We start from the raw sequence: 15,466 nt of genomic DNA, 5'->3' as shown, positions 1-15,466 counted from the left end.
TCATCATTAAGAGAAATCATTAAATGTTCGTTTTCATTTATAACGCCATCTATAGTCTGTGCTTCTCTTATCAGTTTAGCAACATGGTCTACTTTTTTCCTCCATGAGGTAGCGTCTACCGTAGTAAAACCTTTATGTAGCAGTCTTTGCACTTTGCATTTCTGTTATAGTAAAAGTCTTGTTGTTACTTCTAATGTATGCCTTGACTTCACTCCAAACCAATTCAATTGGATTAAAATGACAGTGATAAGGTGGTGGCCTAATTACCAAGTGACAATGTTCGCTGGCAATTTCATCTATAACGTATTTAGGCATCACAGTCTTTTGTTTCACGAGTGAGTATAACAGCAGTTTTGTCATGCTCATGTCCGCAGCAATATCTCTTGTCTGCAACCACTGCTCCATAGTTTCGTTACGGTCACTAGTGGTGGGAGCTTTATCTAAAATCACGGAATGGTACAGTGCATTGTCCATCGCAGAAACTGTCAGAACACTAACACTAAACTGGAGCAACAAATTTTTTAACCACTGTAGAAACCGTGGGTGGTCCATATCCTCATCATAGTCACCAGTCCCCCCCCCCCCCCCTTTATGGTTTACTAGTGTGATGTACGACAGTGTGTACCGCTTGCCATGAGGTGTTCAAAATGTATGAAATTTCACCACGTCATCGAGTTGTACAAATGAACCTGTCTGTGGAGATTGTGGATGGCCACCACATGAGGGTGCCCCTACATTCCTATGTACCATTGCCTTATTGTACCTATTGTGATGAGGATCACTCACCTCGATCAAGATACCTGCCACATCGCAAAACGGGAATGTAAGATCCAAGATTTCAAAGTCTTGAATCACTTAAAGTATCAGAAAGCTAGGAACTAGTGAAATCACTTATACCTTGCCTAGATACTAGCAAGCTGTTCCAAAAAGCATCTACCAAGAGGATGAATATCCCCTCTCTCCTCATCAGCACACCCTAAGCCCATCTTGCACAGAGTAAGATTCGCTGCAAGCTTACTTTCTGGTGCATGCGATGGCTCACTTGCTGGCTCTGTCATCTGCTAGCTGGCTGCCCTGCACAGAGCTGTACATATTTTTTGTGGTAGCTTCAGTGCTGTTGTTCTTATTAGGCCTAGTAAAGGTCCCTGAATGCTACCAGCATTGGCCAATCGGGAAGCCTGTTTTGACGTCTGACATCACAGGCTACAGGTTTGGAACTCTCAGACAATGGTAGTTAATCCTCGAGACCCAACTGAACATCACATGCCTGCTGTCTGATGTGCACCCTTTTCCAAATAATTGGAAAGAAATTTGGTAAAAAGTATTGATTCTCACACATCTGACACCTTCATTTGTCAGCTTCATGATGAACTGCACATAATTTAATGGTCATGTTTGTTGTGATATTTCAGGATTAAGTAAATTACTGCAAGAATTTTGAGAAGTTTGCCATGAAAAATAGAGATTTTTATGAAGTTACGTTTGGCATGTGTTAGGTCCTATATTGCTGCCAGTGAAATGTAGCTAATATATTAAATTTTTCTTTAAACATTGAAGAATAGTGTCCATCACTAATCTCAAGAAAATGGATCATCATGTCGTCACACACCATCAAAGAAGACAAAGTGAAATATTTACAAAATCCCTTGTATCTTGTGAACAGTTTCAGATATTGAAGCAAGATTGTAGCAAATGGTAGTACCCAAAGAGCAGAGTGTTTCGCCGTGTGATTTATACGCGGTACTTCCATATCTAGTGTGATATTCAAGTGGCTACAGTTTTTTTTTTTCAATAAAATACTATAATATTTAAACACAATAGATAGCTGATGAAAGAATAATTGCTGTGGGTTTGGAACAATGTATGTGAAGGAATTACAGTTTATTTTTATACTGGGAATGGGCATTTTCATAAACTATTGACTTATCTTTTCATCACTGGCAGTTTTATGATTCTGTCACAATTTAAACTGCATTTAAATGTTAGTGAGATGAATATTTAGAAACTCTGTTTTGGCAGAAGAAGCAGATTTGAGCATGGCAACAAGGGGTATACGTATTACTCGTAACTCGTCACTAGTGATGTCTCTCTGAAGAAAAATAAAGGGAATAATAAATCCGGTGAAAATAAATAGCTACTGTTGTTGAAATTTCAGCAGAATCCTATACCCCATTGCATTATTAATAATGTTATGGATTAAAACTGGTCAACGGATTTTATTTTAATATCTCAGTAATCTACAAAATATGAACACAATTAACAGTACATATTATACCATCTCTTTTTTTCCTATCCCTACACTGAATGAAGAATTGTACTTTTTCATCACACGCATCTGTTTGCACCTTGATGGGTAGTTGATTGGATTTTGCAAATTTAAATGTTTTCACATTTCTCTCATCATTGAGATACAAAAATTTTTTGCAAGTGTCAGTTCACATTATTCAGTATTGAAAGCACTCTAGGGTAAGGGATTCCATTAAAACTTCAGCAGAGGTAGTGATTTATTTTTGCCAGACTTCTTATTCTCATTATTTTTTCTCGGAGAGACATTATCAGTTACGAGTAATACGTAAGTTCCTTTGTTGCCACATTCAAATCTGCTTCTTTTGCCAAAAAAAGCAGAGATTATAAATATTAATCTCACTAATATTCTAATGCAGTTTAAATTCTGACAGAATCATAAAAAAAGTAACTGATGGAAAGACAACTCAGTAGTTTATGAAAATGCCCGTTCTCAGTATAAAAATAAACTTAACTTCTTGTCATAAATTGTTACAAGCCCACAGCAATTCTTCTTTCACCAGCTATCAATGGTGCTTAAGTATTACTTTGTTTCATTGAAAAAATTTATATTCACTTGAATATCATACTAGGTATGGAAGTTTTCCTATTAATCATGTTGGCAAATACTCTCCTCCCTGCATACTGCCATTTGCTGAAATATGGTTGTGATGTATGAAACTGTTTACGAGATACAGAAATTCTGTGAATATTTCATTGTGGCTCTTTTGCTGGTGAGCGAGTTTGGGAGATTTATTTTCTTGAGATTGATGATAGCATTCTCCTTCAAAGGTTAAAGAAAAATTTAATTTGTTAGCTACATTTGACAGGCAGCAGCATATGACCTAACATGCACCAAATGCAAATTCATAGCAACCTCTATTTTTTCACTGCAATATTTACGAAATTCTTTCAGTAGTTTACTTAATTCTGAACTGTCACAATAAATATGACCATTAAGAAATGATAGGAAGTTAACCATGAAGCTGTAAGATGTACGAAGATCAACTTATTTTTTCCCGAAATAGTTTCCTTACAGTCGTTGGAGAAAGATTACATTTCAGCTGGTGTGTGCATCTTGCCTTCAAAAGAAGCCAGCCAGCTAACTTCATGTACAGTGTGAGAGGTTTAGCATGCAAGGTAGCCGTCACCCCCACCTTCTAGCTGGCAAGTCATGCGTGTCATCTAGCAAACTTACGGTGAACCATACTCCATGTGAGACAAGCTTGCCCTGGTGGCCACTTTAGTTCATCCATTTGTTTTAGGGAAGGGCTACTCCCCCCACTGCCCCTCTTTCCTACCTCTACATCTGCAGTGGAGATCACAGCCTCCTCCTCCCATGTAATAAAGATCTGTACCCACCCCACTGATGCTTCCTAGTGGAGGCTTGTTTTCTTCCTAATCCCATTACCCAAACATCCACAACAACTTGCCTTAATAGAGCCAGCTGCCTTGAGAGTTGCTGACATTGGGGCACAAAACAGTCTGTTCCTCGTCGGTACCAGACTTATATCTGGATACATTTCACACCGAATCCAAATCCCATTAGGAGAAGAAGGAGGAGGGAAAGAAGAAACCAAAGTGAAGGTAGCTGTATAAGCTTCAGTTGCCTTGGAATCCCCTGTCCACCACTATCAAATATTGCAATTAGATGACAACCAGCAGGTGGTACTAAACCAAACCAAATTGTAGTTAACAGTTTTATCCTTTTCATGCTAGATGCATGTAAATATAATCTAATGGAATTGTAATGTCTATTGTTGGCACCTTGCTGAACTGAAACAGTTGCTCTTGCTTTACTCAGCCGTTTGTATAGCTCTTAAAGAAATGTTATTATCTATAGCATATTCATTCATTTTATTTCATTATTGAGTGTAATTGTGTGTATTATAAGAGTAGACATGACCTCAAGAGTCTCTGGTGAGGTATGTGTGATGGTCCATGAGACTAGTGGCTAAATACAACTTAATACCCTGATGGAAGCAGTGGCAGTATGAGTATGAATGAAGATAGAACACACACTTTGAGTATGAATGAAGATAGAACACACACTTTGCAATGTCTATCTCCCCCCACCCTGCCCCCTGTTAAAGGAAGAGATGACCTAGGGTGTGACCATTGATTTGATCTCCCAGCTACCCTCACTATTCCTTTTTCTGGGGTTTTTGGTGCCAATAACAAACACATTCAGATTTCTCAATTTATTAAAGCAGGTAGTTTTAAATCTTGAATTTGAGACGCTGAGTAATGGGGCCCCCACTCATTTCAGTACAGCATGTAGATCCCTTTCAGCCGTCAACCATACAGTCTGTAGTTCTAGTTCTAGTTGTTACCTTTTTATCCAATGGCACATAGATGGGGATAGGATAGGGCAGCTAGGTGCAGTTGGGAGGTTAGACGGAGGTCGGGACAGAGGGGGGAGGAGGGGGAGCGGGAGGGGGGGCGAGTGAAGTAAGTGGAAGAGGAGAGGAGTAAAATGGCTGGGTGTGTTGGTGATAAGAGGGCTTTGTAGTGCTGGAATGGGAACAGTGAAGGAGCTAGGTGGATAAGGACAATGACTAATGAAGGTTGAAACCAAGAGGGTTACGAGAATGTAGGATATGTTGCAGGTAGAGGTGTCAGCTGGGAAATTCAGAAAAGCTGTTATCTGTGGGAAGGATCCAGATGGCACAGGCTTTGAAACAGTCACTGAAATGAAGAACACCATATGGGGGGGGGGGGGGGGGGGGTGGCATGCACAGTATCAGGGTGGACCAGTTGTTTTTTGGCCACACCTTGTCTGTAGCCATTCATGCAAAAAGGCAGCTTTTTTCACGGGCACCAGCAGTACCCACACTTTGACAGCTGACACCCATTCCATACTAAGAAGTTCCTTCTGTACAGTCTAACCACCTGTGGCTGTTGCGTCTGCAGCAATGAATGGTCTCGCTCAAAATACTCAGAGGGTCCTAGTGAGACCTTCACAGACTGTAATTACCCTCTGAACCTCGTACAAAAACATATCTTCCATGTCGTTTCTTTCCAGTCATCTACTACCTCACAAAGTCTCACTGTTAGCCACAGAGCAGCATTCCCCTCATGACTCAGTACCACCCAGGACTGTACCAACTAAATACCTCTCGTTGTGCCCTGAAATGAGAAATGTTCTATCCACTATCCTTCCCTCTCCCTCTTTCCCACAGTGGTATTCTGCTGCCCACTGAACCTACACAACATCCTCATCTGTACCTACACAACACCCAATTCCTTGCCTCATGGCTTATATCCCTGTAACTGACCTAGATGCAAGATCTGCCCCATACATCCTTCCACCACCACCACCACCACCACCACTACCTACTCCAGTCTGGTCACAAACATTACCTAACCCATAAAAGGTAGAGCTGCCTGCGAAAAAGCTGTCTTTTTGCATGAATGGCCACCAACAAAGTGTGGCCAAAAAACAATTGGACCACCCTGTTGCTGAGCATGCCACCCAATAAGACGTTCTTCATTTCAGTGATTGCTTCACAGCCTGTGTCATCTAGATCCATTTCACCAACACCAGCTTTTATGAATTGCCCATTTGGGAACTTTCCCTGCAATATATCCCACATTCTTGTAACCCTCCTGGCTTCAACCTTTGTTAGTCATTGTCCTTATCCGTCTGGCTCCTTCGCCGTTCCCATTCCAGCACTACACAGCCCTCTATTTCACCAATGCAACCAGTCTTTTTACACCTCACCTTTTCCACTATCCCCTCTTCTCCCCCGCCCTCCGTCTAACTTCCCAACTGCACCTAGCTGTTCTACCCTATCCCCAGCTCGTCCATGCATGCTCCCAATGCAGCACTTTACTGTCCTCCAACCATACCCTGCTATAACTCCCCCTTCCTGCCCCAGCCTCTTCCTTACCCCCATCCAGTTGTCTGTCCCATCATGCACTGCTGTTCGTAGTCTGGGTTCAGCTGCCAGAGACTGTGATCGCACGCGCATGTGTGTGTGTAGTCTATTTTTTACAAAGGCCTTGTTGGCTGAAAGCTTATTGTGTGACAGTCTTTTCCTTTTTATAATATCGTAGTATTCAAATTATCATCATCTCTGTGTAAAGTTAGATCATATTTCCATTTTCAGTCTCTGCTATTTCTTTCCAAACTATAATTGTGAGAAAATGATTCAAAGGGAGCTTGATAATGAGTCTAGCATAATAAAACAAAACATATTGTAAATATGCACTATTTTGTTGTCAGTTCTGACATGAACTACTACTGTTTATAAAATGTAAGTGTGAAAAGCAAGATCCAGTGACTGGAAAACATCCAAGTCTCATCATGCCCACATTGTTTATGTCTGATTGTGCAGGACAGTTTGTCGCAGTAGGTGCTGGCATTGATAATTGCTCCAGAAAACTTCAACTAACAGTACATCATACTATTTCCAAAGCACTGTGTAAAAGAGGTTCTCAGTGATTTTAAATGGTGTATCGTTGGCTTCTTGTCTTGGAGGGTGATATAAACCGTGTTTTGTCCGCAGTCATGATGCATCTCATAGTGTTACTGACCTCTTCACAGTACTGTGTCAACATTATCAATGGACTTGCTATTTGCTGCTTTTTATGAACCTCTTGTAGTGAACATTAAGTTCATATGGTGCACAATTTTCTGAATTTTTTGATCTACGTAATATTATTGAACATTGATCTTTACTGGAAAATGTACAGAGAGTATGATCTTTACTGGAAAATGTACAGAGAGTAAATTGACAGTCCTCCTTCATCTTCTCTTACACAGTATGGACTAACTTGTCTGTCATTTATTAAATTCTGGTGCCCATCTTTGCACCAATGACATACTCACCTCCTGCTCACTGTACAGTTCAAAAATTTGGAGGTGAATGTCAGTGGTTAGCAGATTCTGTCCACCCAGAACCATATTACTGAACACACTGTATTTCCTGTTGTTGTATTGATTTTCTTTAAAACTGTTGCAACCCGACTTTAGTCATATGCTTAAGTGTAAGTGACATCTTATGCCTTGCTAATGAATATCCTTACACAGGAAGCATTCATTCTTATGAGAATCGTGTAGACTACAACTATGACCTAAATTGCAAATAGGACTCATTTCTTTGATATGTTGCAATCCTTGTGTATATATTTCTTTTCTTTTTGATACACATCCTGTCTAAAGTCATTTATACAAGTATATAAAAATGATCGAGACAGTGAAAACTGATTCCTGTGCTCATAGTCTATTTATTGTTACAGACTTATAGAATCTTCAGAATGGTTGCTGCAGTTGCAGAATATAATGCAGTTAGCTGGTGCTGTTGTTGATCTCTTGGATGTGCAGGGGTCATCTGTTATGATTTGTTTGGAGGATGGTTCAGACATCACAGCTCAGGTCAGTAACTAAAATTTAACACTGTGTTTTATAAGGCAGAGTAAAATTATCAAAGACAGTAATGAAACCTTCTATTGATAAGAGATATCAAATACAAACAAATTTTTTAGATGCAAATGCTGTGCTTTGACATACAAATATCGTAATCCTTAGTAGACTATTGTACATTGGGGTTAAAGTACCATATTGCGTTACTTTGTCATGGCAACAAATGAATGGGAGGTACATTTGTAAGTCTTGCAAAGCAGAGGAGCCAAAAGCTTACACAGTATGAGCAAGGAATAACAGTTTACAAGATTTATGCATTGAATTATGACAAATGATGCACCATTCAGATCTATGCTATCTTTAAATGAAACAACAAGTTTACAGTTACCAGTCTCTGTTTATTTATCTCCCTGACACATTTCAAAGGTTTAAACCTCCATCATCATGTGGATTTATATTTGATGCATACATTATATTATGCCTTGCATATAATAGTTTCCAGACACCATATTTGTTTACAAATTATGACAGTATACATGGGATGTGTTAAGACAGTGAAGGATGTGTTAAGACAGTGAAAGGAACCTGTGACCACTACAGTACCACAAGTTCCTCCAAAAAATTGGAACACAAGACACACACAAATGTCATTCTAACAAATGTAAATCCACCTGATGAGGAAGTTAAACCTATGAAATGCGTTGTGGAGATAAATAAACAGTGACTGGTAACAGTAAACTTGTTGTTTCATTGAATGCCAATAACAGTCATGGTAAAGCCTAATCTAAAATGTCTGCTATGCTAGCTTGTCAGCAGATGGCAAAGAGATCCCACACTGATGCTAAGAGCACGCAGGTAGGTTGAATGACAAAGTAACTGTAGAACATATCCTAAGCAATTATGATTGGCAACCTGTATAGAGCCACTATAATGTTCAGGTGTTTGAATTTAGGTGAGAAGAATTAGCAGTGAAAGACACATTTAATAGGTTTTTATGGTGAATCAAGTGCAGAAACTTCTCTAGATGCAAGAGAAGTGTAATAATACTAGCACAGGCATGATCAAGTCCTTCAAAAAGTGTGTTTGTGTTTAAAAAGTCTCTTTAATAAATCTCTTTGGTGGTGGTGGTGGTTAAAAAAGAACTGGGACAGTGCTGATAGGAACACAGAAGAGGGGTGGCTAAAGGTGTTAAGTTGATTACTGTATAATTATGTCATAAAATTTGTGACTCTCTTTGTAATGTAGCGTTTGGAGTGATGTTTCTCCTCCGTCTCCTTGGTTTCATGTTTTTATATATTCTGACCTGGTGCCACTTTGTATTTCTGCAAAGCATGTTGTAGTTGAAACTTCCTGGCAGATTAAAACTGTGTGACGGACCGAGACTCGAACTCGGGACCTTTGCCTTTCGCGGGCAAGTGCTCTACCAACTGAGCTACCCAAGCACAACTCATGCCCCGTCCTCACAGCTTTACTTCCGCCAGTACCTCGCCTCCTACCTTCCAAACTTTACAGAAGCTCTTCTGCGAACCTTGCAGAACTAGCACTCCCGAAAGAAAAGATATTGCGGAGACTTGGCTTAGCCAAGCCTGGGGGATGTTTCCAGAATGAGATTTTCACTCTGCTGCGGAGTGTGTGCTGATATGAAACTTCCTGGCAGATTAAAATTGTGTGATGGACCGAGACTCGAACTCGGGACCTTTGCCTTTCGCGGGCAAGTGCTCTACCAACTGGGTTACCCAAGGACGACTCGCGCCCCGTCCTCACAGCTTTACTTCCGCCAGTACCTCACCTCCTACCTTCCAAACTTTACAGAAGCTCTCCTGCAAACCTTGCAGAACTAGCACTCCTGAAAGAAAGGATATAACTTCAGACAAATCTAATACAGTTAGAATAATTTTATAGAACTATTCATTCAACATATTCTTAATGCAGCTTGTCTTTCACTGTAAGTATGTGTAACAATGTTGTATGTCTATTTCTACTTTTGTAATCCTTCTTTGTATAGGTATCATCAGTTGCTCAACTTTGCCTTGATCCACATTATCGAACAATAGAGGGCTTCAGAGTTCTTGTTGAGAAAGAATGGCTTGCTTTTGGACACAGGTTCTGCCATAGAAGCAACTTGTTAGCTAGTTCACAAGCTGGTGGATTTGCACCCACATTTTTGCAGTTCCTTGATGTAGTGCACCAAGTAAGTGACTGTAGTAAATGATGAACATTATATACTTAACAATGTATTATTTTTTGATATATGATAAAAAATTCTGTTTTTCGCTCCTCAGATACAGAAACAATTTCCACTGGCCTTTGAATTCAATGATTACTACCTGAGATTTCTTGCATACCACTCAGTTTCTTGTCGCTTTAGGACTTTCCTACTGGACTGTGAGTTAGATCGTGTGGAATGTGGTATTGCAGCTGTTGAAGATAAAAGGGGATCACTCGCCTCTCACCATAAAAGTGTTGATACTGGTTCTGATGATGAGGGAATTTATCCAGGTAAATTTTTTTCCAGTAATCAGTTTTTTAATCTTGTTTAATGTTGTGGTTACCAGCACATAAGACATAGTCTCCCTCCTCCCTCTTCCTCCAAAAGTGCGCACCCTCCCCCCTCCCCCAAAACACACACACACACACACACACACACACACACACACACACACAGAGAGAGAGAGAGGGTGGGAGGGAGGGAGAGAGAGAGAGAGAGAGAGAGAGAGAGAGAGAGAGAGAGAGAGAGAGAGAGAGAGAGAGAGAGAGAGAGAGAGAGCTATCTCACTAGCGTAAAATTTTTTGCCTTTACCAATTCTTAAATACATATTGTTGGTCGTGGATATAACACCTCATAAACAAGTGGTGTTCTGTTCTTGTCCAGTTTCAAACAGAACTACTGAAATAAAGAATCTGATTTTCTTGCTAATTTGTGATCTGTTAATGTGTAGGAGTATCCAACAAAGAGATTTTTATGTGGTTTGTGTTGTTAACTCAGATTTTCTTACTGTGTATGCACATAACAGTTCATCAGGCACTAAAATGTTTACCAAATACATGCATTATCTCTGACTTGAGGCAGACACTGAAAAGACTATGAGTAAAATTAAACTGAGTGCTTATGTCTATTTCAGAAACAGTGCATTTTACTGGCTTCACAGTGTAATTTCTGCTACAGTTCTGGCAATTGATTTGAAATTACCATATTTTCAATGCGTACTCTAAGAAATGGGTAATAAACCATCTGTCCAAAAAGTTCAGAGATTGATTTTATTCCTGCTGTACAAGCAATATCAGTGCGGTAACTATGGTGGCAGTAACTATAAACAATATATGTGCATTTGACCACTCGGCTGTGGGCAGACAGTGTTAAATAGTGCATCAAAATCATTATGTCACAAATCTCAATGAAGCTACATCTCTAATTCAAATCAAGACATACTCCTGAATGTTTTGAAGAAGAGAAAAGCATTTTCAGAGATTGTCCCTTATGCTTTGCCTCCATGACAAGAACAATGATACATGGATGCCTGGTGCGACTTGATTGAAATGCAGATCATGGACAAAACTTTTCTGAAAAAATCATCGTGGGTGAAAGACTTAGTGTTATATATAACACAAAATGACAAGAGTGCAGAAATTCTTATGAAGGGTCAATGCTTTGACAACATAACAGACATTCAAGCCAATGTCACATATGAGTGAATGACTTATCAAAGAACGACTTTACTGACAGTTCTACGGCATTGCATGAATGTTCTGAGCATTCATGTCAAATGAGGGCAAAGTATGTAGAACACTTGCAGCATTAAAACCATAATATTCTGTATTCTCTATTTTTTTTATTAATTCAATCTTGAAACTTTTTGCACTGATGGTGTACAGTTGAGGTTGTAAGAGAGTAACTAATTTCTTCTTCTTTCTTTTTGCTGTAAGGTGGACGGTTGGCAGGAAACAACTCGGGTCCAAACTTGGGCCAGTCAATATTTGATTACATCGAGAAACAGCATACAAGATCACCTTTGTTCTATAACTTTCTGTATACACCAGATTTGGAGCATCCTGTAAGTACTTCATAAATTTTGCTTTTTTTGTCCTTGATTACCTAACTATCTTTATTGCATATGAGTGAAATTACCTTGTTATGTTCCATTCATTTCATGGTTTTAGAAATATTACGACAGCTTGTTCCTGACACTTGAAAAATATTATGTTTTATAACATTTAGTCTATATTTTCTGTTGGTTTTACATGTACAGGTTGATTCATCCTCTGGAATGACATTTTACCATTTTCTAGTTTTTACTGTAATTAACTTCAAGAACTGAAGTAGAAGTCACAATAGAAGCTGGGGCTTGAAGGGATGGACAGGGTTGCTAATTGCAGGACTGCCATTATCAGTGGAAATTGTAACTCAGTGTTACATTAGTAAAGGAGACCACTGACAAAATAACAGAAAGGTTGAGATGTCAAGAGGCATTCACAGAAGAGAATGAAAACTTTGCTAGTTTTCAGATGAAATCCTTTGACGAGCTAGAGTAAAAGTACATTAGAGCACTGCATCTGCATTACGAATCCACATGTGTGGTGTTCATTCCGCATCACCCACTTTGTACTCTCTGTGAAGCAAGCAGCCTGCGCGCGCATACACACACACACACACACACACACACACACACACACACACACACCACAAATTAAAGTGATAATTTAAATATTATTTAAGGTCATTGATTTAGCTTCAGAACTGTGAAATTGCATGTAGCTGTTATAATAGTTCACATTCATCATGCTGCAGCTAAAATTGTGCTGACTTTGAGAGATATTTTGGACAGACAAAATTAAAAGGATTTGAAGTTGAGGAGCATGACAAATTACTGTAATTGTCAACTTTGTTTGTAATTAACAAAGAACTTCAGTCCAGCTACACTGTAGGCTCTCTTGAGTAAACTGAGCAAATGAACTAACAGGATTCATTACAGTTGATAACATCATCTGCACTGACCAAAAAAGAGGATGGATATGCAAGGTGTAATCATAAGCAGAGATGGGCGTTAAACAAATAAATTTCTATCTAGATAATTATTCGAGTTCATAGATCATTCAAACAGTTTTTTAGAGGATAATTAATTGTAACCTAACTAACTAGTCACCTTTTTTCCTGTTTACTTATCGTACAGAGCTCTATAAATAGTGTTTGTTCACTTGGTTCAGTGCAGTTTCTACTCCATAAATAGCTTATTAATGGTCTCTTCATAACGAGTTGGCTCGTGGTTATGGGGATATGGGAAAGGCCTTGCACTTCGATCGACCACAAGGAAAAGACCCATGAAATGCAGGATTGGGAGTTGGATTGAAATGGGGATACATAATGATATTCTGTAGATTGGGTGTGTGGTGGAACACTACTATGGGTGATGGTAGGTTTGTGGGTACGATATCCCTCATCTCAGGACACAATGCGAGAGTCAAAGCCCTGGTAAAGTATGTGGTTGAACTTTTCAGCTTCCAGTACTGTGACCTTCTGGAGGAGAGCCAGGTAGTTCAAATTTTGACTTTATAAAATGTTATTTTTATGATCTTCTGCGAACTTTAAAAATATGAGTGTGACATTTGTACTGGTAAAACAAAGTTATATTGCACCAAATCTCAAAATCTGCAGTTATGGTTTTCTTTCACCAGAAGTAAGAGTACAGCATACTGGTGCGTACTATCACAAGTTGGGCATTGGGAAATCAGTAAATCAGTTCGCAGTGGAAACTTTCTCAAACCCGTACATTCAATGAAACTAATAAATATCTTGGAAATCATCAATTTTTTCTTCTCCTGAAGCAATAATGGAACAAGATTAATAAATCAGTCCATCTAAATAATCTCTTAAATGTATCCATGTAGTATGGTCAGAAACTGTGTTAAAATTTATGAAGTAATTTTTACTGCTTCGGTCACTTTTTACTAATATTTACTAGCATGACAGGGCAGCAGCATGTTGTCACCATCAAGTGCATTACAGTTACATGTACATTAATTTGAAGTGTGATAAAATTATTTTCTGGGTGTGACATTGAAGTTAGGTACCAAAACTTGTGTACAGAAAGATTAATTTATTTAAGTGTATAATTAAACTGAACTGTGTGTTTAAATCATTTCACTGTTGTCTTTACTTACATTTTTGCTGGAAATTTATTAGTCTGGCACTCAGAACACAATACAACAACAACATCACATAACATTTTCATGTCAGGTGTTTCCATTCCAGATACTCTAAATCCTAAAATAAACTTGTCTTGGTTGCTGAGGTACCATAGACAATGAAAACACAATCTGTGAACAATGGAAACTCCAGTTTGAAATATCAATTATATAAGGAAAATATTGATTCTTACTTACTGTAAAGATGACACTTAGTCACAGACACGCACAATGAAAAAATACTTAAACATTAGCTTTCAGCCAAAGTCTTTGTCAAGATTCATTCACACAAGCAAGCACAACTTGTGCACAGAGATGGCAGTCGTGTGAGGTGTGCTTGCTTGTGTGAATGAATGTAGAAGTGTGTGTGTGTGTGTGTGTGTGTGTGTGTGTGTGTGTGTGTGTGTGTGTGTGTGTGTGTGTCTAATTCATCAGATGCACAAATGAAAAGGTTGTCATGCTCCATGAGAGAAGACAAACAAAGCCTTACTACTTTGAAATTGACTGTTAAAAGGAATGCTGATTGGGAACTCTTTGACTGAAATGTTTGCTTTTGCAAAAACTTGAACACCTTTATCAATTGAAGACATAAAGTGTGAAAATGAGTCCATGATCATATTTCTGGCACTTTATTATACAGGTCTGTCTTGATCACATAAATTTCTACATTTCACTATGACTGATTTGGGCTACTGCCATCTTCAGATCATAAAATATTCTGATGTAGTATCAATGGCAGACTAAACATGTAGGTACATAGGAAGTCACACACCTTTTTCTTCTGAAATGGCCTTTCCTTTGTTTGGTTGTATTAATGTTTCAAAAATGATTGCCTTGTTGAAAGGCAGCAGCATGTTCCCACTAGTGAGCTGTGTTTCTGGACATTGTCTGCCTTTTCCCACCCAATTCAGTGATTACAAAATCTGCAGACTATTAATTTCAGTTTTTCGTGGACATTCATAGCTGTGCTATCTGTGCCTGACAACACTGCATATTAGAATTTTGACCACCAGAGGGGAGAGCAGCAGGCTACAACAGAACAGTCTTTCTGCAGAGTGCTATATTTTTATACATAATCCAACTTGCACATTTATACATAATCCAACTTGCACACTCAGCAGATGATCGTAACTACACTTCAGATTACTGTACATGTAACAGTAACGTTCCTAGTGATGCATCATGCTGCCAAAACATGTTGTGCTAGTAAATATTAGTAAAAAGTCACTGAAACAATAAAAAAAGACAAGTGTGGGTAGGATTCTCACTCTAAGGTGCCGTACAAACTTAATTATGTATGTAGATGATGATGATGATGATGATGATGATGATGATGTGGCTCAATGCTTGTACAGGTTTTCCAACTGAAGTCCACTTTGGCAACTTCATTGCCCCTAACTTACCTCAGTTATCCAACTGGGGAAAGGGGACCTACAGTTTAACATGGAATCCAAAGTGTATGTTGTTCCTGGAGAATTCTCACATCATCAGGGTTTGAAGGCTGAGGAGACTGAAAAAGTCCATGGCCCAACTGAGATTTGATTCTGCGACCTCTGTTTTCAGGCATGTGCTTTGCCTCATAGACCACCAGGCCCAACATGGATATCGATAGTTCATCGATAGTTCCTGATGAGT

General features: G+C 39.0%; 1 protein-coding gene across 2 annotated transcripts in view; it reads left to right on the top strand.

Moving 5' to 3' along the window:
- The window catches only part of LOC126412073 (myotubularin-related protein 13), a 251,951-nt gene that overhangs the window by 193,189 nt on the left and 43,296 nt on the right, over positions 1–15,466 (top strand). For both annotated transcript variants that reach the window (XM_050081473.1, XM_050081472.1), the window contains 4 exons: positions 7,528–7,663; positions 9,657–9,842; positions 9,934–10,150; positions 11,576–11,703. In XM_050081473.1, the coding sequence (XP_049937430.1) occupies positions 7,528–7,663; positions 9,657–9,842; positions 9,934–10,150; positions 11,576–11,703 (667 nt within the window). The remainder of the gene's footprint in view (positions 1–7,527; positions 7,664–9,656; positions 9,843–9,933; positions 10,151–11,575; positions 11,704–15,466) is intronic.

The sequence above is a fragment of the Schistocerca serialis genome, chromosome 7 (genome assembly GCF_023864345.2).
Source record: "Schistocerca serialis cubense isolate TAMUIC-IGC-003099 chromosome 7, iqSchSeri2.2, whole genome shotgun sequence".
Classification (NCBI taxonomy): Eukaryota; Metazoa; Arthropoda; class Insecta; order Orthoptera; family Acrididae; genus Schistocerca; species Schistocerca serialis.
Note: the sequence above shows the minus strand (reverse complement) of the source record. Positions and strands in the feature narration are given on the sequence as shown.